At 37.0% G+C, this 27,704-nt stretch overlaps 1 protein-coding gene across 1 annotated transcript; it reads left to right on the forward strand.

The window, feature by feature from the left end:
• Positions 1 to 873: 873 nt before the first annotated feature.
• MTRR (5-methyltetrahydrofolate-homocysteine methyltransferase reductase) lies at positions 874 to 24,832 on the forward strand. The gene is made up of 14 exons (XM_074146310.1): positions 874 to 1,017; positions 5,374 to 5,527; positions 7,563 to 7,680; positions 8,763 to 9,135; positions 11,839 to 11,961; positions 13,549 to 13,702; positions 14,311 to 14,399; positions 16,082 to 16,262; positions 17,381 to 17,423; positions 17,882 to 18,068; positions 20,353 to 20,471; positions 22,040 to 22,132; positions 22,219 to 22,398; positions 23,366 to 24,832. Exons 1-14 carry the CDS (start codon positions 874 to 876, stop codon positions 23,508 to 23,510), a joined length of 2,103 nt encoding a protein of 700 aa, XP_074002411.1. The 3' UTR covers positions 23,511 to 24,832.
• Positions 24,833 to 27,704: the final 2,872 nt, after the last annotated feature.

Raw genomic sequence — 27,704 nt, forward strand, 5'->3', positions numbered from 1 at the left:
CTTCTTGAAGTTGTCCTTATATCTGTTGTGTTCTGCCTGTGTCAAAATCATGAAAGAAAACTTTTTGCATTCGAACTTTCATGGGACAGCTGAGTGGATAAGGATGTGCATCTCGTTCATCCTGCTGCTTGCAAGACTTTGTGAGGGAGTAGCATTTTGCACTACAGCAGATTTCTCTAAGGTGGTTTCTTATTTTTAGGAGAAAAACCCCAAACTTTCAATTCTGTAGTTATACTTGTATAAGAAGATCCTTTTCGAAATATGAAATGAAAAACAATGTTGGAGATCTAAAATATAGACATAGTGGATAGTAAAGTGTAAAGGCCTTCAGGCCAAAAATACTGATTTTGGAAAAGAAAACACTGAGAATTTTAATATTTTTTTTTTCCTCAGGTGTTGTAGTTTGACTTCACCAGGTCTATGTTTTGTTTTATTTTCAAGTACATCTCAGAAAAGTTACCAAAGTTGTCATTGACTTAAACGGGAAAGTACAACTTACATAATACAAGTAGTATTTATTTTCAGGAAACTACTTTCTCTATTGTATTATTTACAAACTAGATTCTTGATACTGGGCATATTGCAATATTACTGTAATATCAAGGCAGTACAGCACATATGTCCAATACTACGAGTCCTTCGCAAACTGGTCTGCAAATCCTGGTTGTGAGAAATGGCTTCTCTTCAGAGTAGATGCCTCATTTCGAAGTTAAACACCAGTACTTCTATCCCCTAAAGTATATCTTTTTAATCTAATAAGCAAAGCAAAATCTTGCTGTTCTGCATGCAATAAATTCCCTTTTTTTTTTCTTCTTTTGTTTTTTCCCCTGCAGTGTCTTTAAGGGACAATAAAAAAGTGCTGTGTTTTCAGAAATGTGCTGTGATTTAAAAAGGAGGTTTTTGCTCCTATATGCAACACAAAAGGGGCAGGCAAAAGCCATAGCTGAGGAAATATGGCAGCAAGCAGGTGCCCATGGACTTGAAGCTGATATGCACTGTATAAGTGAAATGGACAAGGTGAGGTACTCCATGTTATTTTGACAAATAGGTATTTAAGAGCTGCATTTTTGTTCATGTGCTGGAGTGGTGGCTGTTAATAATCATGAAGGCTGAGCACATTCAGCCACCTAAAATATACTATCTAGTTTTAAATTTTTGTTTCTTATGAATCAGTAATTTGGACCAATACTCACAGATGCTTAGTAGCCTTCTGCCAAAGGCACATCTTTCTTGTGATTTTTCTTATTAGAACAGTATTTTAATATATCTGATCTCTCTTCTAACAACATTGCAGTGACTTCTAGAAAACCATGTATGCAGTAGTGAATGAATTCTTTATTTACTGGTCAGATCTCCTGTTGTTAGAAATGACTATTTTTTTTCTGTTGTTTTTCTGTGACGTTGAGGTCCTGTATTCTCTTAAGTGTGGGCTTCAGCATGACCCTGAGCTTTTGTGAGGTCTTCTTGAGTTATTTAGCATATGCAGTCACTCCAGTTCACACTGGGTAACTCAAGATATATTCTAGAAAGAAATATAAAGCTTGGTTTGAGCAAGGAAGTGGCTTTTTATTGTTGCTGTTATACAAGGGTAAGGATGTGAAAACTGTTAGTGCCTGTGACTAAAAGCAATATGGACTGTAATTTCCTTCACAAAGTACTTTCAGCTGTATGTCCTCAAACAAAAAAATCAAACAAACCAAACTCGATAGCCTGGTATTTCATATGAGATGAGCAGAAAATGCTACCTTAAAAAAGTTTTTTTTTCATGCACTTGAAAATGTGAAAAGTTTATATAAATAATTTGGTTCCCTTTTAGCAAGTTGCTTTCCTGGGGATAACACTGCATGTTGGGTAGCTGGAAATGCTACCCAACATGCTACGCATTCATTCTGCATTGGAATGAATATTCACTATGTAGCAAAGTGTTAACAGACTTCTACGCAGCCAGCAGGGAATGTGAAGGTTCTCCTTATATTCTTCCATTTCATTTCTTCTGCATTTGACAGGTTTGGAGATTAGTTTCAGAAAGGCGGTAGGCAGGATATTTCTAGCCTGCCACTTGAATAAATCTATTTTGTCAAATTTGGCAAGACAACTCAGAACTGCAAGTTATTGATGAGGTAGAAAGATGTACTGAATTGAGAATCCAAGAATTGGGCACTGAAGAAAAAAGTAATTTCTGCAGCTTTGTAGATTTTATCACTTAAACTTTTCCTTACCTTTTACTGTAAATAAAGAGAACTTCTAGAAGCATAGATGTAATTGGGGAGGGGAAGGCAGGGTGGCATAACGTACTGGCACAGGAGCTTGCTTGAATTTGGTGGTGCCTCTTGTGAAGTCCTTGGGACATATTAGATATGAGTTTATTCTACAATATGCGTGTTTTGGGGAGGGGTGTGTGTGTATGTCTTAGGTGAGGAAGTAAGAAGTTTCTGTTCTGTTCATATTTGTCAGTCAGAAGGCCCATCCTTGTGTTGTGGTTGGGTATTTCTCAGACCTTGTCATCTCTTAAAGGGATTGCTATGAAGGTCTATAGATGGAATAGCTGGCTACAGAGTCAATAATTATAATGTGATCCTGTTGCCATACAGAAATGAATGATCAAATACTGCTCAAGTCTCAGAAACACTGGCTGTTTCCAAATAGTGTCTCTCACCTACACTCTCATAGGTGAGAAAAGGTCATTAACCTTTGGTTGGTTACTGTGATTGATTTTTATGCTTGATGAAAGACTGAAATGAAATGAGATAGGAACAGTAAAATACAAGGCTAAATGGAGATCATCTTGGGTCATAGTGCATGTAGTCAGCCTTGGGCGAGTTGTCTGAATAAGCACGTCTGCCATGATATGTGTTATTCTGGGTAAGACATATCTGGGTATCTGATCCCATCCTCTTCCTTCAGGAGCGGTTCACAGCTTGAGCAGGCGGCTCACTGCTGTTGCGTGCCCTTGCTGTGCTCAGCTGAGGCATACTTTTGAAGGAAAGAGAAAGAATGGGACAAAGATGTAACACCAAGGGTATAGGAAGAAGTGGAAGGTAGAGTTAAAAAACATGTAATTGTGTAAGGTTCTTGTTGGCCTAGTGATACATCAGACTTCTTGATAATTGATACAAATCGGTGCAGGACCTCTTGTCCTTCCAGAGGCCAGGTGGCCTTGACTTTTCTTCATAAGTAGTCTGTCCACTGGCATGTGGCTTCCAAAAGGTCTTTTAAGTTTGCGCAGGGGAATGTGTAGTGGAGCAAGCAAGAATTTAGTGAACTAATCATACCTCTGTTCTAGTATACTACCTTTTACTTTCAATGCTTGTATCTTTTTTCTTTTTTTTTTTTTAAATTGAACATAATCTAGTGTTACTTCTTATGTGATACCAATATACCATCTCATTTTGTACCTGAAGGGTTTGCTTTTCTTTGTAAAAGCAATAGTCATCTGTGACAGTACACTGCAAAAGCTCTTGTATTTGTAGTTTAAAAAAACAGCTGTGGAAGCTTTGAAAATCTGGATTATTGCAACAGGACCCTTAAGGCCTTTTTTTCCACAAGTTACAATTCAGTTTTGGAAGTCTCAGGAATTTGTGGATACTTGGGAGTTCACCTGAACTTGTAAAAGACAAAACCTCTGTTTGGAACATCTCTGGACCGTAAGTCAGTGAAGCCTGTCAAAGTACTTGGGCAATATCCTTGCGTGCTTACGCTCTTCTCTTATACACCTGCAATTGGCCACTGTCAGTAGCAAGACACTGTCCCAGATGGTAATTTAAATTGATCCATGCAACTGCTTTTGGTCCTTCTGAAAGGTTTTGGAAAAAAATTACAAAAGTGAAACTCCTTGATACTCTATTTCTTTGTGTTCCTAACCCTTTTGGATTGTGGATGTAAGGGGTAACTTTTTATATGCCTTGAGGAGGGGATAAGGTTTGAGTGATTTATTGAGTGTAGTGTTTAGAAGATAACTGCTCAAACTCTGAAGTTTTGAATTACAGTCCTGAAACTGCTTGAAATGAAACATAGCATCTCTTGCAAACTTTATTTGTATTTTCTCACAACCCTACTATTTTATTAAACTTGGAATGCTGGGAGAGAGTTTAAACTGAAACCTACAGAGAGCGGTAAAAGAAGCTCAGGTTGCTTACTCTGGCAAAGAGGAGGCTAAGGACTGACCTAATGAACCGCCTACTTAAGCCAAAGTCTTCTTGGCAGCAGAAGACTACAACAGAAGGCAAAACCCACTGAGCGCGGCCTGATAAACTCAGATTTGAAACTAATGGAAGAAGTTCTTCTGGGTGGAAGAGGCTGCCCAGAAGAGTGGAATCTCTACCCTTAGAAGTTTTCAAAATCCGGCTAGAGTCATAGCTGACCTAGGCAGCACTGGCAGTTAGTCCCACTTGGAGGATGGCATGGGACTAGATGACCTCCAGAGGTCACTCACAAACAGAGTGTCTGTGATTCTGTGGAGCTGTGTTTCACGTAGGTCACTCACTGTCTGTGATTCAAAACCCATGGTCCATCAGGGTGCTGTGAAAGAGCGTGTTGTGCGGGTGACCTGACCAACAGCACGCGAGCACAATGCTGCAGCCCGCTATCAGTGGAAAGCTTGAATCATTACAGAAACAGAATGAAACACACGTAAAACTGTGGGAAATGTGAGAGATCTGCATTAACAAAGGGGAGATGAATGAATTGAGAGTAGAGTGAAGGGGCCAAAATGAATCAGACTGTAGAGCAGTGACTCATTATCTTAGGGGCACTATCTACCGTAGTGCCCCCAAAGCACAGGGGCTTTTTAGTGGCAAAGATAGATGTAACATGGAAGTTATCAGACAGAACCAAATGATCCCTAATGAAACTTAGAAATGATCCCTGGGGTTTGTACAGCCAAACCTGTTATATGTATGAAATTACTGGGGTTATGGCTAACTGTGTGATTGTGATCATATATACAAGATACTTTTTTCCACTTGACAAAGCAAATACTGTAGGAGTTGTATATTTAAGCTATCTGAGTGCAGTTGTGAAGTATTCTTTGTGTGTGTACCACCCTACTCAAAATGCTGCTCTTGAGCATTTGTGTATGGAATCATAGGATAATTCAGGTTGGAAGGGACTTAATGAGGTCGTCTCACAGCAAGGTTAGCTGAGGTCAGAGCAGGTTCCTCAGAACTTTAGCCAGTCTGGTCTTGAAAACTCTAACCAAGATTGTAAGTTGAATCATCAATATGTCTTGAAAGAGTTTCTGTGGTTTAATACAAGTAAAATGAAATTAAACATTTTTCTGTCTATTTTTGGGAAAAGTAAGGGTGGAAGATAATATATAAGGCCACAAATAGGTATCAAATGGCACCTTGTAACTTACCTGTTCTATATTTGTAGTATAACCTGGAAACAGAGAAGGATCCTGTAGTTATTATTATTTCCACTACTGGTACTGGAGACCCACCAGATGCTGCCCGCAAGTTTGTAAAGAAAATTCGAGACACAACCTTGCCGCCTGATCATTTCGCGCATCTCCAGTATGGATTGCTAGGTGATTTAGTATTTTCTATATTATTGCAACACTTGACTGTCAGTAAATGATTTTTGTATTTCTTACTTGTGAATAGGTTGTTTGCTTTTTTTTTAAAGTGCTTGTAAAACATTTATTTTTGTAACATGAACAGCTTTTTTGTGTAATGTCCTCTATGAGCAATAAAGGAAAAGTATCACAGAAATGATCTGAAGGTAAGCTAACAATTTAATTTTTTTATAGTTTAATTTTATTTGCATAAACAAAATATGATGTAAGCTATCTATAATTGTTGAAGTTTTAATCTCATGTCAAGTCTCTATGGACTAGTTTACTTGACTTTGCGAGTAATTGAGCATTTTCCTATATAGAGGGAAAGGCAGTAAAAAATGTTGTTTAAAAAATAAGGTTTTAAGATCATCCCTTCCCTTTACATTTGCAATATTTTTTTTAAATTTTGAATGTCATACTTGTCAATAGAAGGAATAAAACTTCAGGTTAAAGATTGATATGCAAAATACATCTGATACATCTTCAGCTGATGGTAAGGTCAGTTTGTCAAGCGTTCAGGTTGTGTTTAAACAAACTCCAAAAGCTTCTATTTGAACCTAGGTTATTTTTGCCTGACAAATTTAAGTTGATAGGTAGAAGCGAGGAAAATTCTAGATTTCTAGTAAGGAAAGGAAATTTCTAGTGGATTTATAATGTGGTAGTCTGAAATGTATGCATCTTAATCATGTAACGTTTTGAGAAGATGCTATGCTGTTGCCTAGTTATACATTACAGTTTGTGAAATGGTTAGGTTTTTCGTAGCTGACTGAATGCATATATGCATGTATCAAGATAAGCATTGTATTAATACTGATTTTTGTTCTACCAGATATTATTATAGTATCTAAGTTATAATAAGTTTTGTGATTCTAGTCTAAAAAGTTATCAGTCTTAAAATACATTCATAGTACCTATTTAAGCTTGTCCAGTGAAGTGTTTGCTCTAAGTACTTGAGAGGGCGCAAAAGTCTTCTTAAAAGAAAAGAAAAAAAAAAAGGCTATCATGAAGGAGAAAGGAATAGTCCATTGCTAGGTGGGAATAATAAGGGTCTAGTGGTTTGAAATTTTGTACAAGAAAGGGTCAGGCAGTGAAAAAATGTGATAGTTAGGATAGTGAAACAGTGGTGTGAATTACTTATAGTTTGTGAAGACTACCTAACCTTTGGGATTGTTAGATAAACATCAGTTTATCTAATGAGGTATGTGTTTAAGGATAAGGTATGTGTTGTTAATCACTTCTAGGGTGGGTCAGTGGTCTAGTTGATCTGTTAAAATCTCAGGTCCTCCATGAGCATAACTCCTGAGTGCAATGCCTTTTTAACAAAGAGCATCTTCTAACAGAATGTCTTCGTGACTGTTAACGGGCAGAAAACCCATTGCAGTGAAATTGAGCTTTACAAAGAAATCTGATTCCTGGGGAGGAGAATGTTGGACCAGATTCCTTTATGCACATTTCCCTACATTTCTTAATTCATATTGTTTAAAATCACTCCTGTGTTTGATTTATTTTTGTCAAGGTTCCAATATTTTTTAATTACTTTTAATACTGTCTCCCTTATGTCCTTGACATATATTAAGAATTTTAACCTGAAGGTGAGGTAATTTATTTTGGTAATTCACATACAGTTTATCAGTTTCACTATTTTGTAATTATTTCAGTTCCTTACATTTTTTCTTTGATAGTGGTTTTGTATTTTTTGTATATTTTTTGTATATGCCTCAAACTAAAGCAATATTCTTCTGAAGTGTGAAATATTCACAGAAAAGCGTTCTGAGGGAAATTCTGTGTCTTACATTTGTGAAAGAGGAACCACTTTTTCAGCCCTACTTTGGAACAAACACAGGTTTTTTTTAAGGTCACCAAAGTGTCCTGGTAACACGCACTTTGCTATATCAGATCTTCTGTTTGCCTGCAAGAAAATCCTGTGTTGTCTTTGCAGATCTTTGGCTGTGTAGCCTGGGTGACTGGCTGATTGATATGATTACTCTTTCCTTGTGTTTGCTAGGTCTGGGAGATTCAGAGTACACATTCTTTTGTAATGGTGGAAAGACAGTAGACCGAAGACTTCAAGAACTTGGTGCCCAGCGCTTCTACGACACAGGATTAGCAGATGATTGCGTAGGGTAAGAGCTGAATTAGTTTGGATTTTATTTTTTCAGCATGCAGTAATAACGTGTGAATTTGGCTAAACATTCTGAACTCTTTGAGGTCAGTAGGACTTGAATACTCAGCACCTCAAAGGAATGAGTCCTTTCTGAACACAGTAGGCTTTTTCAATCTCAATAGCCATTAAATAAAACTCCATTTTAAAAGTGTGAGCAAACATCTGTAATGCCTGGAAAAATGGAGGGCAGCAGTTACAAAAATTAAGTAATTCAGAAGAAGTGGAGGGATTTAAAAATGTAGATAGTTTACTGAAGCAAATGAAAATAAATCCAGTTCCCAGTATGTGTGGTACTGGCTAATGGAATCTGTTTCTACATATGCATCAGGCCTTTATCCAAGCTCACATCTTGCAGTAGAGCTACTTTAAACAAACTCTATAATATTTTCTATTTTTTTTCTCTGTTCCATAAACCATAATTTTTTTCTGTTTTGTCCTTTATTTTTGTGACTGGAGAGGAATTATGTAAGCAGAGGTTTTTTTATTGCTGTAGAGGAATTATGTAAGAAAACTACTCCCTTCCTGTTCTGTTGTTCTTTCTCGCCAGTAGGCTGCAGTCTTGGCTTATTTATTTTGAACTGGAGATAATATCACTTCTGTGCGTGATGATACGAGGCAGTTGAACACAAACATTACCATAACCATAAAACTTATATCTTGTGTTCTAAAATAATGAAAATGGAACATTAGTGTAAGCTATTGATATTGCTGTTGCACAATGAAAAGTCGCATATTTTACTACCATCCCTTCAACTTCCTGTTATAAAGTTCAGCGTAAGAAAATAAAAATGAGAAACTGGAGGAAGAGTAAGGCTGTTATACGCTTTAGACTCTATAAGTTTACATAGTGGTAATAACTAAATGAAAATACTTTTTAACAAAAAAGTCATCCTGGTAACAGCTACAGATATATTAAAAATGGAAAATGAATAGTATTTTTAGCTTTTGTTGTCTTTTCATTATTTTTAAATTAACAGTCCAGTAAGTCACAATAATTCATCCATTCCTTTCTCCTTTTTTTTTTTTTTACTCCCTTTCCAGTTTGGAATTAGTGGTTGATCCTTGGATTGATGGACTTTGGCTTGCCCTCAAGGAAGCATTTCTATTGCAGAAAGAAAAAGAAGGGATGAGCAGTGATGTTGATGCTGTTTCTAGCTCTCTCTCAGCAGCCCCCCACATTGTGCATGAACTAAACTTAAGCTCAGAAGTACAGAACTTGAAGCTAGAAGATGGGGGAGTGAGAAATTCTGATGTTCTGACACAGAAACTGGTTGACATCAATCTTGTGGCTTCAACTGGAGACACTGAACCTTCACTTGTCCATTCTGTTCCTCCCATCTCTCAGTCTGCTCTTAATATTCCTGCCTTGCCACCAGAATATATAGAGGTGCAGTTTCAGGACACCCATGGTGAGGTAAGGACTTTGAATGATGAAAGCCTTCAGCTCTGGTAGCAACATGAGTGTTTACTCCTACATATGGCTCAAAAGAGCAAGTGGATACTTCTATAAGGCGGATATATCCCTGAACGCAGGAAGTTTATGAATTGTAAGTGAAAGGTCCATTTATATTGTGAAAATTTAGTTACTACCATATGAGTTATGGACTCACGTCAAAGTATAATTTAGCTAAATAATAATTTGCCCTTGCAGTGCCAGGAATGGAAGAATTAAAATCCTCAGTGTCTTATATTAGGATGGTGAAAACATCTTCCTGCAGAAAGGAGTATAGTACAGTTTCTGTTAAATTTTTAGTACTTGCAGAATACCTTAAGAGGGTGTAAAATGGCTCAAAATCTTGCTGCATATTTAATAATAGAGAAACTTGTCATTGTTAAAACGCGATCATAATTTTACTGTTGGAGATGGAAGATGAACTGTAGATCAAAAGCCAGTGTGCTTTTCCTATGAATCCATGTTGAACAAAGACCTGCTGTACAAAGAGAAGAATTAACATGAGCTGGGGATCATCTCCAGTTGGCATATTTAGTGTTCAAAATGAACTGGAAAGCATGACCCAAACTTTTCTGGTTGCCTGCCAAAGGCCAGACATTTTGGTTATCTGTGCGAGGGAGCAGTGAGGGATGGCTGCTCTTTAAGGGACAGGGAGCCAGGAGCTGGGTGTGGTAACATAACCAGCCCTGTTCCTTGATACCCAAGCAATGCAAACCAGGAGAAGGCAGCCAGGGTCAGCCAAGAGTGCAGATCATCAGGCAAGTTTGTGGGAATGAGGCAGGTCTGGGGCCATGCTGGGAAGTTGGTCTGCAGATCCAGGTCTCAATCAACAGCATCTGTAGCCAGCCATGGGCATGGTTGTGGCTGAGCTGCTGACTCATACTTCTGATGGAGCTCAGGTGGGGACTGAAGACCTGGGACTGAGCTGACATGAGGCTCCTGGGCCCATGAGCAGCAGTGGAGTTGGGAGTCCTCTGGTGAGGCTGATCAGGACCATGAAAGCCCATTAGCATCCTCAGGGCCATGACACTCTCTCTGTTGAGAGTGTCAATGGTAATGCTGAGAGAATTACTTAGCTTAGCTAATATAATTCTGTAAGAGCATATGAATTTAAACACTAGATAGATTTGCTTTTCTTTTAAACCTCATGTTTTGGTTGGTTTTGCTCAGGTTGTTGAATTAAATAATCCAAATTACTGAAATGAAGATTTATGATTTTACAGGTACTCTTCGATTAAAGACTTGTGTTGAAAGTGGTACTACAGTGGTTAAAAGAGCCCATTGTCTTATTTTAAAGTCATAGCATATATTCAGACTGATCTCTGAAGTAATTGATCAGGTTCTAATATTGATGCTTTAACTTTTCTGTAAATAGAAAAAAAAGTAAATTTTACTTTTGAACAGCAAATTGAAAAAGCTGAATCTGCTAATCTAGAATTCAGTGACAGATTAAAGATTATAGTGCAGATTTCAGATATAAAGCTGGATGGTTGTCTTGAGCCTTGATTTTTACTCCTTTAGCACTATTTTTGACATAGTTGGCTAGACCTCGTCAACAAGTAGGTCCCGGGTGCCATACTTGTAAATACAAACATGACACTACAATGAAAAGAGGTGGGTGCATCAGCTGGACGGTGATAACTGTCTCCATTCATATTCCTTCCAAATAAAGTTTAACGCATAGTCCTTAAATAGTGATCTCATTATGCTTTGAGCTTGACTTGAAGGGAATATGAATGGAGACAGTTATAACAGTGCAGCTGATGCACAATAACTTGATACTCAAGTGATTCTCCTGTCTTCTTTTTTTTTTTTTTTTTTTTAACTAGAAAATCTTCAGATTAACCAATATTTTTACTGGTAGCATAATTCCTTTTCATTTGACAGAGTACTGTTATGGACATTTGGTGTCTCTCCCGCCTCTTCACTTTTGTCTCAATTGATATCAAATGAAGCTTGCTGACCATAGTGATGGAGAAATGAGGACTGTAGTCTGATCTTCATGTGACAGCCTTTGACGGAGTTGGCCTGGAATTATTCTTGGTGCCATTAAGAATTCTTGGTGCCCATTTTCATCTGTGTAGAAATGTTGTGGCGTAACATGATGCTGTTTTGTAGAGTTTGCTGATTAGCTCTACTTAAGTGTAGCTTAACTGTAGCTTTTAAAATTCCTCTTATAAATTGCCTGTAATAATAGCCCCGTCTGCACCCCAAAGTCTTAGTCTGTAAATCTGCAGTGATGTTTTTAGGTAGCTTCTGTTCTTACTTCTTATGTCTGTTCCGTACACCTAGTAATCCTTTTATTAGGCAGGAGGTTTTGGGTTTTAACATAAATGCCATTCTCTAATTGGCTGTTTTCAAGGCAGCTCTTGAAAAAGGAAACAGCTTGCTGCATTTGATAGTGGTTTAGGCCCATTAGACTGTTCAAGTCTACTGACTTTTTATAGTTGAATATATGCCTGTTACTGCTTGGATGTGATTTCTAAAAAAGTAGAGAAAAACATTTTATGCACATAGAAGATTCATGTTTTTCCTCATTGTTTTGAATTGGTTTCTAAGATTCTTTGAAAAGAATTGTAGCAACACTAATTCCCGTATGTCATAGTAAACTGTCATTCAGCTGGTTTGCATTTTAAGTGTAAGTTTTTGTGTCCTCTTTTTCAGAATCCACATCTGTCCTCACTGGTTTCAGAGGGAACCACCTTTGAAGTGCCAGTTACAAAAGCAGTTCAGCTCACTTGCGAAGATGCAATAAAAACTGCTTTGCTCTTAGAACTTGATACTGCAGTAAGCTAATGATGGCTTTTTTTGTTAGTGGGTTAAAATAAAGGGTGAAATGCATGCGTGTTATGTATAATAACTGAGGAGATAATTATTTGAATGTTTAAAAAGAAAAAAATAATTCCCCATACAACAGGATGTCAGTTTAGGCTGCTCCATTTTGTAAGTAAAGCTTGGATTTTTCACTGAAACATATGACTCCATGGAATGAAAACAGAAATAAAGTGTCAAATTAATTTCTTTGTTGTTCCATAGCTATTGTATTGACTGAAATACCTTTCTGAAGGGAATTTACAGTGGAAAAGGGCAGGCAGGGAATACTGAAAATTACTAAATTTTCAAGTTTTAAGTATGCTACTTAAATATTTAGAAACTGTATAGTAAATTGTGACTATTTCTTGTGCTAGATAATCTACAGAAGTAATTATTTGACTAGTATGATCAAGTGATAAGAATCGTTAGCTTTTGAGCACCATTTCTGCCTCTGGCATTCAGTTGCTCTGACTTGTTAACATAATACTCAAACTGTCAACCTCCGTTACCCTAGATGTAAAAACTGGTTTAGTTTACTCAGGAAAGATCATATTTTGTATATTGGTTTGAAGATAAAAGGCAGAGAGTGCTCGATACTACTTTACAAGAAATCTTTAAAAGGAAGATACGTTACTTTGGAGAGGTTTTCCAGACGTGTAGAATTATGCCTTTGGGATATTGTGATTTTGGCACAAACTTTTATTGGACTCTATTAGCCTAATCTGTATTAATTTCCGTGGAACTTCTTTAAGTCTCAGTTATAAATAGAGTCTATTTATAATTTTCAGCAAGTGAGTCTCTGAGATGACATGGGTTTTTGCATATATTTGTATGTATGACATTTATCCCGTCATCAGCACACACTGAAAATTTGAATATTTTGTGCCTTTTTTTCCTCACATTCTCAACAGCCTGTGTATGCAGGTCACCTCACCTGATGCATAAGAGAAACATAATGATGCAAGTATAATTCTGTATGCTTCTATATCAGGCAGAAGCTTGGTTTTAACAGTTGGGCACAAGAACCTCAGCCAACTAAGTAGAATCTAGGTTTTAAAATCTGAGATACATTTTAATTTTGACTGTGCTCTTCCCTTCCTGTTTTTCTTTTTTCCTCTAGAAAACAAAAACAGTTGGGATCATTTCAGTCACAGTTCATCAAATAGTTTAACCAGTAAATTTTCTTTTAGTGATAGTGTATCTCTATACAAAGGTGCATTAGTTATGAGGACTTCTTTTCTCTGTTCTTCTCAAGCCAGAAAACAAAGTACCGTAATTAATGATTAAACATCCGTAATTAATGATCTTGGCTAATTATATAACACATCCTCTTAGTACATATTTATTTTCCTTCTGTTGAGGAAAGAGTCCATTTTAGTATTCATCAAGAGTATTTAGTTTCTGATGTGGTCCAAACAGTGAAGTGCTAGTACAGAGTAAAAGAACATATGACTTCATGTGACCACAATAGTCAGAAGATTGCTGCTGTTAGGAATTGGGATGCTGTTGGCCTTGGCTTATGATACAATTTAATAGAAATTATCTTGTATTTTAAAACAGGATACAGTCTTTGACTATCAGCCTGGAGATGCCTTCTGTGTAATATGTCCCAACAATGTCAATGAGGTGGAAGAACTTCTTCAAATCTTGGGACTTTCTGAAAAAGGAGACTATTTTGTTTGTGTAAAGGTTAAGCAGGACACTAAAAAGAAAGGTACAGTGTGATGCACTGGTCATGAACAAATACTCCTTTATGTATTGGTGGTAGATGGTATGCATACTTTTGAATGTTTTTGTCGTCAGTATTGGGACACAGCTGTCATTTCATGGAGGCATGTTGGAAGTCACAGAGATGTGTTAAAAAAGAGAGAGGACCCACAGAATGCTGCTGCTGGTGTTACTATAGATGAGTTAGCTTCTGTTTGGGAACTTGAGCCTGGCATTGGTGTTCATCCATCCACGTGGATGTTCTTTTTCCTGGTAATCATTCCTCTGAATTTCTTCAAGGTGGAAAGTGGCAACAAACCTTGAGTGGTTTAGCAATGAAATTTATTTGAACACTCGTGTTATACCCCTCTGTTTCTTGCTTTAGTGATAAATTTTGGCTGTTCTATGGAAAATTGTCATTGATACTTCACTGAAAAACTGTCGTGCTGTTTAGTTTGTAATTTCCACTAACCAGCTGGGGTTCAAACATACAGAGTTGAATGTAGTTTAGCTCTCTTGTATTTCTTGAAGGAACAAGCATCCTGTGATGCCATTTTTGGATGTTAATGGATGAACATCTTTTTTGTTGTTTTTTTTTTTCTCCCACTAAACTAGGAGCAACTCGTCCACAACACGTCCCTGAAAGAAGCACTCTGAAATTCATTCTAACCTGGTGTCTCGAAATAAGAGCAGTTCCCAAAAAGGTGATTATGTGTTTGTTCTTTTAAAGAGAAATCCTTAGTAATTCTATGCTCTATTGATTCTTACGGATGTATCCTTGCTTTGTTTGTAATTACCATGTTTCTTGGAGAATAAGGATTGTCAGTTCATATGCTGCTGTTTTTACTTATTCTGAGAAATTTCACTTCTGGTACTTTAACTGGCAAAGTGTGAAATACCGAAATCTCTATTCCCATTCAGCAGTTCCTTGATTCATAACTACTCTAGAAGTAAATAGAAAAGCGTTAGATATTTGGTGCCAGGTAACTGGGAGGGTCACTGAACCTGGCCGTGTAGGCATTTTAGAGAAATCATTATTTCTAATCAGAGGGAGCCATATCTGTCAAGTTTTGTCACTGAAAATATGTGCTCTCTGCGAACATACCATAATGTCTTTTAAATTATTTTAAAGCTTTTCTTTAGCATTTCAGTAACATGGAAGAATTCAAAGAAAGATATTTGCTTGTATAGTATTTGTTCTCACAAATGTGAATATTATTTTGCTTTCACGCTGTCTGCAAAAACCTGGAAGCTTGCAACTGGAAATGCATGTGTATTTGTGGTATTGTCAAAACACATTTAGAGAGAACTTTGTATGAGGGATGAAATGAAGCAGTTGTGTTGGTTGGGTCTCTGAGGGAAACCAGTTTTTGAAAGGACCTTTTCACTCAATTTACGGGATTTCACAGCAGAAGAGAAGAGAATCTTCCAATCATTTCAACCTTTTCAAAACGGTATTTAAGAATTTTGAAAATTTGTCTCAACAATAAGAGTAGGCTGAGAGTGCTGGCTGGGGAATATTACCCAAGCCAGTTTTTATAACCTATCTGCTCTATTATTTGTTGAGTGTAGAATGTACTTTATGTAACTCAAAACTGTTGTCTTGAAGCTGAGTGTTCGAGCATGCTCAAATTATTTTCCAAGTATTATTCTGTGTAGAATACATCATCTGATTGCATTTGGTGTTTTGGATCACTTTTCTTTTATGCACCGTGTCGATTTCCACCTTGCTTTTGGAAAAAACCTTCTAACTATTTACATCTGATTTTTATTTATCTTACGATGCTCAATTTAATTTTCCCTGAAGAAAAGCTTGCAGTACTGTTATGTAGGCATAAAGTATGGAATAAAACACCACAGCGACATTTACATGACTCATTAAATACCACGCTTTATTTACAGTAATATCTCTTCTAAGACTTTTTATTATTCCTTTCCCAGCTTCTGTAACTTAGCAAATGGTGTTTTGTCTTGAATTAATTTGTGTTATGGGGCTGTTTACTTAACTGAAGTGCAAATACATAAATAAGAAAACCTTTCATAAATTTGAGATTTATCAGGGAATGCGTTGTGCCTATTTGCCTGTATGTTTGTCTCTCCCCACTCAGACTAAGTAGAATTTTCTGACCTGCTAGCTTGTCCCAGACATTAGAGGAGCAGCCAAAAAAACCCCAGCTAAACAACAACAACAACAACAAAAAAAGAAAAATGTAAATTTTTCATGATAGGTGAAAATGTGCATTGGGAAATAAAATGTATTATCCAATAACCTGTCAGGTAACTGCTTCCTGTCCCTAGGCAACCCATGTTTTTCCCAGTTTTGTGACGATTTTTGCAAATAGACAAGGTTTTCTTTTGTCCTTCACTCATATTTTCTTCTCTACAGGCATTTTTGCGTGCTCTTGTAGAATGTACCAGTGATGTGGGAGAAAAACGGAGGCTTCAAGAGCTTTGCAGCAGACAAGGAGCCTCTGATTACACGCGCTTTATTAGAGAGTCTGATGTTTGCTTGCTGGATTTACTTCATGCTTTTCCAAGCTGCAAGCCTTCACTTAACCTGTTAATAGGTAAGTGACTGATTTAGACTTAATTAGGTTTCATTTCTGAAAATGCATCAGACTAAATGTTTAGTTTCCCAAGGAAGGGGAATAACTCTTTCATTAACTGCCTTAGAAATATTGTAGTTTTCATAGTGATGAAACTAAAACTGTTGCTGGGGAACAGAGCTCTCTGTGTGTAGTCTTTGGCCTTCATTCTGCAAACACTTAGGTGCATACCTGTGCTTCAGTTGACTCTGGATTGCTCCTGTGCATAAAAAATAAGCATAAGGTGTTTGCAGGATTAGGGTCTGTTACTCCACTGTATGTTTTCTGGCATTTGCTGTGCCCGATTTTTCTGACATTACTTACTTGTCACCATCCCACACTGTTCACTTAGCGATATGTCTGTCTCCTTTTAATATACCCTTCTCCTCAGCCAAAATGTGCAATCTGCATGCTAGGACAAGTCGTTCCGTTGAAGACACCATATCTATGTATGTATAGGTATATATATGTGTAGATATAAACGTGTGAGAGGGTGATAGATATGTAGTGGGATTCTCATTGAAAAAATGCCCAGTAAACTCTCTCTGTCACTGTTTGGGTTTTTTTTTTTTAAACCCTGATTTCAAAATTTGCATAGGTATTCATAGTGGTTTGAAATCGAACTGACACATCTGCTTCTAGGACATTATATATACATGAAACTTTCAATCAAGCAATTCCTATTCTGAGAGCTCTTGAGCTCCATAGACCAGCCTAAGATGAAAGGTAGGGAAAAGTAAATTTCAGGCTTCACTTTGTCCGCTAGCTACTGGCATCTCTTCTGTGAACCTTTACGGTTGGTTTTAATTGACCAACAACCCCATACATTAACTGTTGTGGCCTCATTTTATGCTATCTCTAACATCTGTTCCACAAAGTCTAAAAAACATTCAAAATAGAGTTCACTCTTAATAGCTTATTTCTGAGACACAAACACTGAATGTTAATAGAGTAAAATTACAGTTAAACTGTAATATGCTTGTAATCTGTTTTAGTGTAAACACTTATACGGTATTTTCATTTTCATTTCGGTTACTCAAACAATAAATTATGTTTTTTGGTTGGTTTTTTTTTTTTTTAATTTTTTTTTATTTTTTCAGAACATCTTCCTAAGTTACAAGCCAGATCCTATTCAGTGTCAAGGTAATGAAATATTCAATGTGTGTATATATGTACGTTATGATCTAAAGAAGAAAGAGAGGAATGAAAGATGCTACCTGAGGAAAAAGTGACTGTGTCCCTGTTGCAGAAAAAAACCCCAGGGTTTGACTATTTCAAACAACATTATTTTGAGTGTCTGGCAAGTCTTTTAATAGAGTTCTCAAGAACAAGCTCACACATGTATGAATCTGATAGAGAGGAATTTGGATTCCCTTCTGTAGGTGCTGGCCTCTGAGTCCAATCTTAAGACATTTTCTAACTATATATGAATATCACACAATTAACTGAACACTGCTAACTATATATAAATATCACTCAGTTAACTGAACACTGAGAATCTTCATTCAAATGAGGTGGTTTGGGCTGCAAATGGACCTGCTGTAGTATTGTACAGCTATCTCTCAGGTTTTGGGTTTTTAAAAATGCTTTTATCTTTACAGTTCAAATTTATATCAGCCAGGAAAACTATGGTTTGTGTTCAATATTGTGGAGTTTCCTGCCTGTCCCACTAGACCAGTCTCACGGAAAGGAGTATGTACAGGCTGGCTTGCTGAGTTAGTTGCACCTCTACTGCACCCCATTAAAAACACTGTGGATACAAAAGGAGGAAGCCGTTCAACTGAAAAGGTATGAATATTAGATCTAAACTCCCTTAACCATTGAATTTATATGTTTGAAACAGTTGCAGGTTTCTTTGTTCACTGCTGTGATGTAATGCAGGTGGTTCGGCAGTATGCATCTTCATTTTGCAGCTCTACCCTACTTGTAAGTTCCCTGTGTAACATGTTTGGAATTTCATTGCTGAGTTGCTAAACTCTGGTATCCACAGATAAAGTAGAACATGAGTAGTGAAACTGCCCAGTGCTGAAAGGCCAGAGTCATTTTCCAACCAGCTGTAGTCTAAAGCGAGTCTTGGAAGATGTTTTAATGGACTAAAATACCACTGTGCAATTAAATGATTATGGCTGTTAGTGTTGTAGGAGAGGGGCGCGTGGTCACTTCCAGGTGACAAATAATAGGGGAGAAATCATAAACCTCTTACTTCTTGTCAGGTCTCACACAGTTTGCAAAGGCCAAGTTATTGAATGTGACACAGAGGGCAATCTTCTGTGGTATTTCTGATGTGCAATAAAGATGGTTTGGCATAGTGAGTATTACTAGGAGAAGGTACTTTTTTTTTTTGGCTTCTTTTCATTTTGTGGCAGAGAACCTATGTAATTAATCGGTCTCAAAGTTATTAGGTGTAAACTAATTATTAAAAATGTTGAATTATAATATTTAATTAATATGACAAAAGATCTACTGCCAGTCTAATCTATATTTGATTAAGAAAAATGGAAACAAGCATAGAATTTAGTTATAAGAAAACTGTGCCAATAATTCAAGATGTTGGTCTGGCAAAATGGAAGGAAAACCCGTACAAGTTATCTTAATTTTTTAAAACTAACTGCAAAACCAAACTGATTAGTATGTGCATCATATATCTTATTCCAGTATTCGCATATGCTGTTTATTTAAAATATTATTGATTTACAATAGATTAAAGATCAAACATGAAACAGAGGTGGAGTAAAAATTAAAAAAAAAAAAAGGATTATTACAAAATGGGTCTGAATAAAGTTCAGTACTATTTGCATCTGCTGCGCAAGCTAGAATTCAGCTTAGATAAATGTGCAGCAATACACATACATTGCAGAAATATGTGGAACACCAATACAAAATAGATGAGTGTGATCTTACACAAAAATACCTTAGATTAATTGAAAGCACTTTACATTATAAAAGTGTTTACCATTTGCAGTATTTTTTAAAGGAATGACCAGTTTGGAATCGTTAATAGAGAAAATAACCTCCTAACTCGTGTGGTTTGAAGAATAAGTGTAATAGAAATACAAATATTGCCCCCTGCAGGAAGAATTGTACTATTTTTTATCATCAAACCAGAAAAATAATCCTGTTTAACATTCTAGTATCTATAGTGAATTAAACGGTAAGAAATGAGTAGTGCTATACCACTCAGGTTTACAGAGCAAAGTTTAAATAACTTGCTCTAGTGCTTCATTTCTTTCTTGAACTTGAAAGTAAATTCAAATCCTTTCATAATTAACATGCAAAATAAATTAGATGTTTGTTTATGACTTTAACGGATGAAGCTCTGCTATGGCTGCTGCTGAGTCTTGAGTAATCTTTTAAAGAATTAAACATAGTCATTTCTCATTTTCTAAACATTATGTTAGCCACGCCTCTGAGAATAGTTATGGAGCTCCTATGAAAATCATGTTTAGACTTCCTTTCAGATGCAGATCTGAAGATCAGAATTAGAGTTTTATCAGCGGAATGATATAAACCGTTTTCCAAGGTCTTTGAGCAGTTATGTGCTTCTCCTCACCCATGTGCATTTTTGGAGATCATGTTAAACTTTAATGAAAAATAAGAAAGCAAGCTCAGTATCAGTAAGCTTCAGTTTGCTATAAACAAATCCTTACCTCCACTGGAATATTTTAGATGTCCACAATATAAAAAAAGGTTGTGTTGCCTATAATAGCAGTAAGCTTTACTCCCCTCTGAGTACGAACACCAATTCCATGAATTTTGTTAAAAGTATTCCTCAATTTTATGGTGTGGTCATACTCAGAAACTCATGTTTGTGTGGTTTTGCCTGTTTTTTTTCTCCAGATTAATTAATAGGTCTGTAAGTATTGAGTGGTTGGATTGGTTTTTTTTTCAGAAACTCAAGTGAATTTTTATTCCAGATGTCTGTATGACATGAAAAATAAATTCTGAAGTTCAGGACCTGGAAGGGTGTGTGGACACATACACTATGTAAATATCCTAAAGGTCCTAAAATGTTCATGGCATTTTCACTGCTTAAGAATATTCTTTAATTGTATTCTATCTAATTTCATTTTAGGTATCTATTTTTGCTCGTCCAAACAATACTTTCCACTTACCTGCAGACTCATCTGTCCCGTTCATGATGGTTGGTCCAGGAACGGGAATTTCACCATTTATTGGTTTCCTACAACATAGGTATGTACCAAATTGATACCTGAAAAGCAACCTTTTTATGTTGAGGAAATTACAGCCTCAGGTTTTGAGTACAAGTTTAGTTAATTTTCTTTTCTTTTTCTTTTTACTTTTTATAACAGTGGTATGCCAATTAGAAAGTCTTATTAATTTTATATAAGTGGTGCTTCTTTGTTTATTTGTGTTTCAAGTGAGTAAAACTTATGCTTCCATCTGACTGTATTTAATATCTGTAGTGGATGTATAAGGAATTGTGTGAATTACAGAAATTAAATCATCTATGTATGTGTTGCTAGTGAAAGACCTGTAAGTGGTTGGTAGTTGTTAGAAACAGTATTGATTGGCTTAACTTTAATAATCAAAATCCATTTCCGTTGTACATGACATCTCTATTAAAAGCCTTGGCATGCTGAATGCCTAGTTTTCTCCCACATTCCACTATTTCTGTGTGTTTACGCATTTTGATGTTTTAAGATCAGAAGCTTGGCAGTTACACCATCAACTGGGCAGTAACCTTGGGGTTTGTGGGTTTGTATTTGAGGAAAGGTAAATTATTTTTTTTCCCCTTCAATTCCAGCAGCATAATTTTGCAAGGCAAAGAGATGCTTTTTCAAAAAGTGACAGATACCTCATCGCTAAGAATTTGTAAAAACATGATCATTTGGAGGAAACGATAAATGGAAAGATTGGAATATTTGGGTGGGAATTGATACAAGTTTTATAGGTATCCAACACATCTTGTATCATTCCTACCTGACTCATTTGTTCCAGCAGGATGACAGTTTCTTGCATCCCATAACAATTATTTTTAAACCATTTTATTTGAGAGCAAAGCAAAATTTTGACGTGATGTTGCTGACTCCATGCTTCTGCTTTAACCAAATTATTATGTACAAATCTTACTCCTTAGTTTTAACCACCAACCTTTGTCTCAGAAGTATTTTGCATTTTATTTTAAAGGATCCATAGCATTTTGTAAGTATTTGATCAATGATAAATAAAATATCTCTCTCAAAATATAACTAGAAAGTTGCAGCAAAAAACCCTATAAAGCAATACCTTCAGCATTATTTCAAGAAAATGCAATAACTCTTCTGATGGTGCAGTAGTAAATAGATTGTTATTCATAAAGTCTTGCAGGCTTCTACAGCTAAATGGAAAGAGTGCTAAATATGCTTTGTGCTGAGTTTTCCCAAGTGTTTTTATAGGGCTTCCAGTGAAGGATAAAAGGTAGTGATCTCCTTATTCAGCAGTCAGGATTGTTTTGTGAAATGTTTGGAAGTGTCGGACTTGACTATTCCAATATAAAACTGTGGCAAAAAAACCCACCTTTGAAGTTGATTGATTTTGAGCTGGGCCAAAAGCGAGTACTCAAGAAGATCAGAGAAGGAGGGTTTGACTGTGATTTACCTTATGCAGTTTCACATTTCTGCCAATGCAGAGGTTTATTAAAGCACTACTGTAAATGAGAATTAGGTTATGGGCAGTTTAGATTCTGCACTTCCTAAAACAGGATTGGATTTACATACTATGTAATGTAATGAGTACATTCTTCTTTTTGATCTGTTTAGGCAAAAGCTCAGAGAAGTACACACAGACTGGGAGTTTGGAGAGACATGGCTGTTTTTCGGTTGTCGGCATCAAGATCGAGACTATTTGTTCAAGCAAGTTTGCTATTTATCATTAATTTTGTATTCGTGAGAGAATGCTTATCTCGGAGTTACTGCTAACAGCTTTTGTTGTCTTTCAGAGATGAGCTCAGATGTTTTCTTGAAAATGGAACGTTAACTCATCTTAAGGTTTGTTTCTCAAGAGACTCTTCAACTGCAGAAGTAGCCCCACCTAAATATGTGCAAGATGTCATTAGGCTTTATGCTAAGGAAGTTGCCAGAGTCCTGCTGAAAGAGAGAGGTTACTTCTATGTATGTGGGTGAGTAGAGTGGAGATGAACTGTCTCACAAAGAGCACAGACTTAGCAGAAGTTCGAGGCTTTAGGAAGACAGAGCTGTCTGAAAGAAAGGACCGACACGATGCTGAAAGGGCCTTCTTGGGTTGCTTGAATTTCATCACTATGTCCATTTTTTCCAATATAGTCTTGAAAGTAGAGCTTGTAACCACACAGTTCCACTGTTTGCTTCAGCAACTTATTACTGCTTTTTCTCTTTTAGTATTGAATTAAGCTGTAGGAGGTTTCAAGCTAATAGATTTCTCTTGAGAAAATAAGATACTTGAATACAGGTGGTGATAAAACTGCACGGCTGTGAGATAGCAGCTGTCATCTGCTGTACCCCGGGCTTGGATGGGCCAGAATGCTGAAACTCCATGATAATAATGTATTTTGAAGTGGGAAGTGTTATTTGTGGATGCTAACTTTCCTGGAGGTTTGAGATTTTTAGGAAGTTTGTTGATAAATGGACAAAATTGTTTGAACATAGAGCCCAATGTCAGTATTTTCTCCTGCAAAAAATAAATGTCAGCTATTTGTATTAAAAATAGTGTTATTAATAAATGAGTGTTGGTTTATGGTTTTTTTTTATATTGGAACCACATAGTGATATAATAATAAAAAAGTCTTCAGAAGGTCCAATTCTCCCTAAAAGAAAACAATTATTCTGTGGCAGCTTAGCAGGCTTCTTTTCTTATGAATTCCAGCATGCTGAGAACTTTCTAATGTTTGATTGAGAGATACCCTTGTTACTGTCAGTACTCAGCTACGTGAAAACTCAGTGAGAATCTTGCCATACAATGTACAAGCTGCATTTGTGTTTGGGATTTTTTTTAATGCCTCTTTTCCAATAGTATCTTGCCTCTGAAGCTATTGATAAAGAGAAAAATACACTATTATGCAGTTTCCTCCACTACTCCCCTTTTTTTTTTTTTTTTTTTTTTTTTCCCAGAGATAAGAAGCACATGGCTGATGGTGTAAGTGATGCTGTAGTGGACATTATAAGCATGGAAATGGAAGTTGACAAATTGGAAGCAATGAAAATCCTGGCCATGCTTCGAGAAGCAAAACGATATTTGCAGGATGTTTGGAGCTGAATTTAGCTTTTCCTATGCCTTTGTAACACACAAGATTTTGTTTCGCACTTACGCTTTTGACTAAAAGTTATTGTCAGAAGTACTGCCTGTAGTCACACAAGTCTTAAATTTCTCTATTGACCTTTCAAACAGGAATATGAAACCTTGTAAATGACAGCAAACCAGGCTGCCTTTTGAAGCATCTGATTTTTTTAATGACGTTACGTAATGGACTGTCTCAGTGCCTTGATTCTCTCATTTTAAGTTTGCTTTCACGTAGAAAGTAAAAACTTCTGCACTTGTAAACTTACAATTATAGTTGTACATTACATCATGTATTTTTTCCTATAATGTATAGATAAAGAAGCTACAGAGTAAATATGATATTACACATTAATTTGTGCATCATCAAATATGTTACTGACTTGCCGAGATTTATTTGAACATGTATTGGGTTTGCGTGGCAAGGTTTTGGTAGCCAGGGTTCTACAGGGGTGACTGCTGTGAGAAGCTAGAAGCTTCCCTGTATTCGCTCCAAGATGAACCCGCTGCTGGCCAAGGCTGAGCCCATCAGTGACAGCAGTAGCACCTCTGTGATAACATATTTAAGAAGGGGGAAAACCTGTGGTGTAGCAGCAGCCAGAGAGAGGAGTGAGAAGATGTGAGAGCAACAACTCTGCAGACCCCAAGGTCAGTGAAGAAGGAGGGGGAGGAGGTGCTCCAGGCACCAGAGCAGAGATTCCCCTGCAGCCTGTGGTGAAGACCATGGTGAGGCAGGCTGTCCCCCTGCAGCCCATGGAGGTCCACGGTGGAGCAGATACCAACTTGCAGACTCTGGAGGACCCCACACTGGAGCAGGTGGATCTCTGAAGGAGGCTGTGAGCCCATGGGAAGCTCGTGCTGGAGAAGGCAGGTTTGCTGACAGGACTTGTGACCCCATGGAGACCCACACTGGAGCAGTCTGTTCCTGAAAGACTGCACCCTGTGGAAAGGACCCGCACTGGAGCAATTTATGAAGAACTGCAGCCAGGGGAAGGACTCACTTTGGAGAAATTTGTAGAGGACTGTCTCTCCTGGGAGGGACTCCATGCTGGAGCAGGGAAAGAGTGTGAGGAGTCCTCCCCCTGAGGAGGAAGGAGCAGCAGAGACATTGTGTGATGAAGTGACCACAACCCCCATTCCCTGTCCCCCTGCGCTGTTTCAGGGGAGGAGGTAGAGAATTCAGGAGTGAAGTTTAGCCCAGGAGGAAGGGAGGGGTGAGGGGAAGGTGTTTAAATATTTGATTTTATTTCTCATTGCCCTACTCTGATTTTAATTGGTAATAAATTGAATTTCTACAAGTCAAGTCTGTGTTGCCTGTGATGGTAATTGCTAAACGATCTCCCTGTCCTTATCTCAACCCATGCGCCTTGCATTATATTTTTTTCTCCCCTGTCCTGCTGCAGGAGATAGTGCAGGAGATACGGAATGCCGAAGAGTTAGTGATGTCTGCACATGCTTTATGTGAACTCTTCCATTAACCAGTGGCTTACGGTGCTGTTAGTTATTCTTAATACTCTGAAAATCCTAACTTTTTTTTAAACTATCTCTGAACATTATGCAAATACTTCTCCAGCAGATATATTTTATGCTGCCTAATAGCAATTACTCTTATTAGACAAAGATGTGTTGTCACATAAACCATACGGATAATATACACTGCATGTTTTGTCTAAATGTTGTCGTGTAGCTTTACTAATACTGCTTCCCAGATGATAGCATTCCTGTGCTGTTGGGAGCAGAAATACTTTGTCAGGTTCCCTGCTTGGCAGAAGTAGTGCCCGTGGTGGATATATCAGATGCCTATAGCTGAAAACTTTGTGCTTTTTAAAACCTTTGTCAACACCATGCCATAGATAATTTTAAATGTATCTGATTCACAAATCCTCTGCCTGAATGGACAAATTCAGTTGCAGCTGTACATAGTGCTAATTTCCACTTAAATAACCGTTTATATTCAAGCCATTATTCTGTTGGTGGTTTATTTTCAAAAACGAAGAATAGAAGAACACCTACAGCAAACAGAGAGGAAATGACCTGCCTAAAGCTCAACTTTGAGCTTTATGGTTCATGTGAGGTTATAGGCTTGCAACTGTTATTTTCTATAACGTAAATATTAATATTCTCATTGCATATTTATGCATTTAGTACTTTAGCATGTTGATGGTCTTGCACAACCAATTTATTATATCTCAGTTTCACTGAATGCCCCTTGTATAAAAGGGACTTTTTTTTTCCTTTTTATTTTTGAGTAGCTCTGTCACCCTGCATCTCAACCTGACAGCCTCAGCTTTTTTCTTGCTCTTCAAATGGAAACATTACGCTTCCATCTCTGGATCCGTTTCACTCCAGTTATGCTTTATCTGAGTTGGGAAGACCAAAACTGAATCCGGTAGTCCAATTTCAGATATGACAGTGATTATAAACTAAATAACAACAGATGATTTTCAGTATTATTTTCTATTCTGGTCTGATTTTGGGGGTGTTATGAAGGAATAATAATGAGAGAGTCACTGCATGCCTGCTGGTGATTATGAGGAGAATATTACGTCACTAAACCTTATGATCTACAAGCCCTGGTCACTTACGGTGAATTGTGAGATGAATCTACATTGGCAGAATGATACGAGCAATTGATTTGGATTTGAAAATTGAGCTAGTTGGTACAATGGTGTAATATAAGAGCTATAGACTATTTTAATGAATCTCGAGAGTCTGCTCTCCAATTGAAGAGAATGTGTAAATATAAAAGCTGCTCAGTATTTATTAGTTGCCTATCATAAAGAAATCAAAATACTTTGAAATTGATGGCAAAAGCAGTATGTCAATTTGTTTCGTCTCAAAACCCTATTCAAATATGTTTCATATTGAAAAAAATGGAATTTTATACAAATGCAAATTAGGGTCTTGAAAAGTTGATTCAGCACCACTAGAAATTACATTCACTTTCATTACCATTTGAATAAATGCTCCACTTCTGCTGGAAAGGGTTTGTCACATTGACAAAGCACTCAAAGCCAATTGTGCTTATTAAAAAAGAAAAGGTTCTACAGTTGGTTTCAAAACAGCAGTTTTGTAAGGCTCCGTCAGTCAGAGGCATCCAGTCAGTCTAATCTGCTTTTAACTCTATTGCTTACATGATTGATTAGATTTCTTTAATTTTTTTTTTTAATGCATTTTATTGTAACTTGCTAGAAGATCAGCAGTGCTGCTTCCAGTGCTTTCTCCTCAATGGTGGGACAATGGTATTTTTTAATTGTTTTCCAGGTTGTGCGAGAAAATTATGTCAATTGCCTTTAATTTATGAACATCACCAAACCAAAACAGAATTCCAGGGCTATGAGGACTCATTTTGGGCAGGGCCAGATGTTGAAATAGACACTGGGGTGTACAAATATCTCTTCTGTGCATTTGTGTAAACTGCAGTGTCTTCCAGCTAAATGCTCCCTGCTTGTGATTCTTGTAGAGCGCTACTTCTTGAGACTAAGATGATACTGCTCTTTTTCTTTTGGTGGAGACAGACTCCTATAGAATAAACCAGTATTTATGTCACCAGCACTTGTTTTTGTTTCCTGCAAAGATGAGCAAGGAGCAATGTATGAGCTACTGAAACTACAGGCAGATAAACACCATGTGGCTCTCAGAAGACGCTATCTTCACAGCAGAATCTCTTTCCTTTTTTCACGTTACAGTTCCTAAACACGCTGGGAGGGGGTGGCATTGATACCAATGGAAACCCCAGAGGCACAGCTTGACAGTAGTCAATTTTTAGGTTTTCCTGTCTAACAACAGCTGGAGCAAATGCAGATTTGGGGGGGGAAGAAAGAAATTCTGTAACTTTTTTTTTAAAATAAGTGATTGGATATCCGAGAATTTCATGCAAGCTGTTTTTTTTTAAAGCGTCTGTTCCTCTAAGAAGCAGAACACACTGATTTTTTTTTTTAAAGTTATTTTTGTAAAACTCTCAAACAAAAAGCTAATTCCCAAGTAGAAATGACTATTTCTACAACAATAGGCAAGTTTGTTAAGGCTCCTACAGCTTTGCACAAGGAGAGTATTGCATTTTAAGGTAAATGTAAACATTTTTCATGTTTGTAAAACTTCCTACAAAAGTCAATTCAGAACTCACAGGAAATGGAGATAATAATTTTTTCAGCAGTTTGTAGTTATTTTGCT

Source organism: Numenius arquata, chromosome 4 (genome assembly GCF_964106895.1).
Source record: "Numenius arquata chromosome 4, bNumArq3.hap1.1, whole genome shotgun sequence".
NCBI lineage: Eukaryota > Metazoa > Chordata > Aves > Charadriiformes > Scolopacidae > Numenius > Numenius arquata.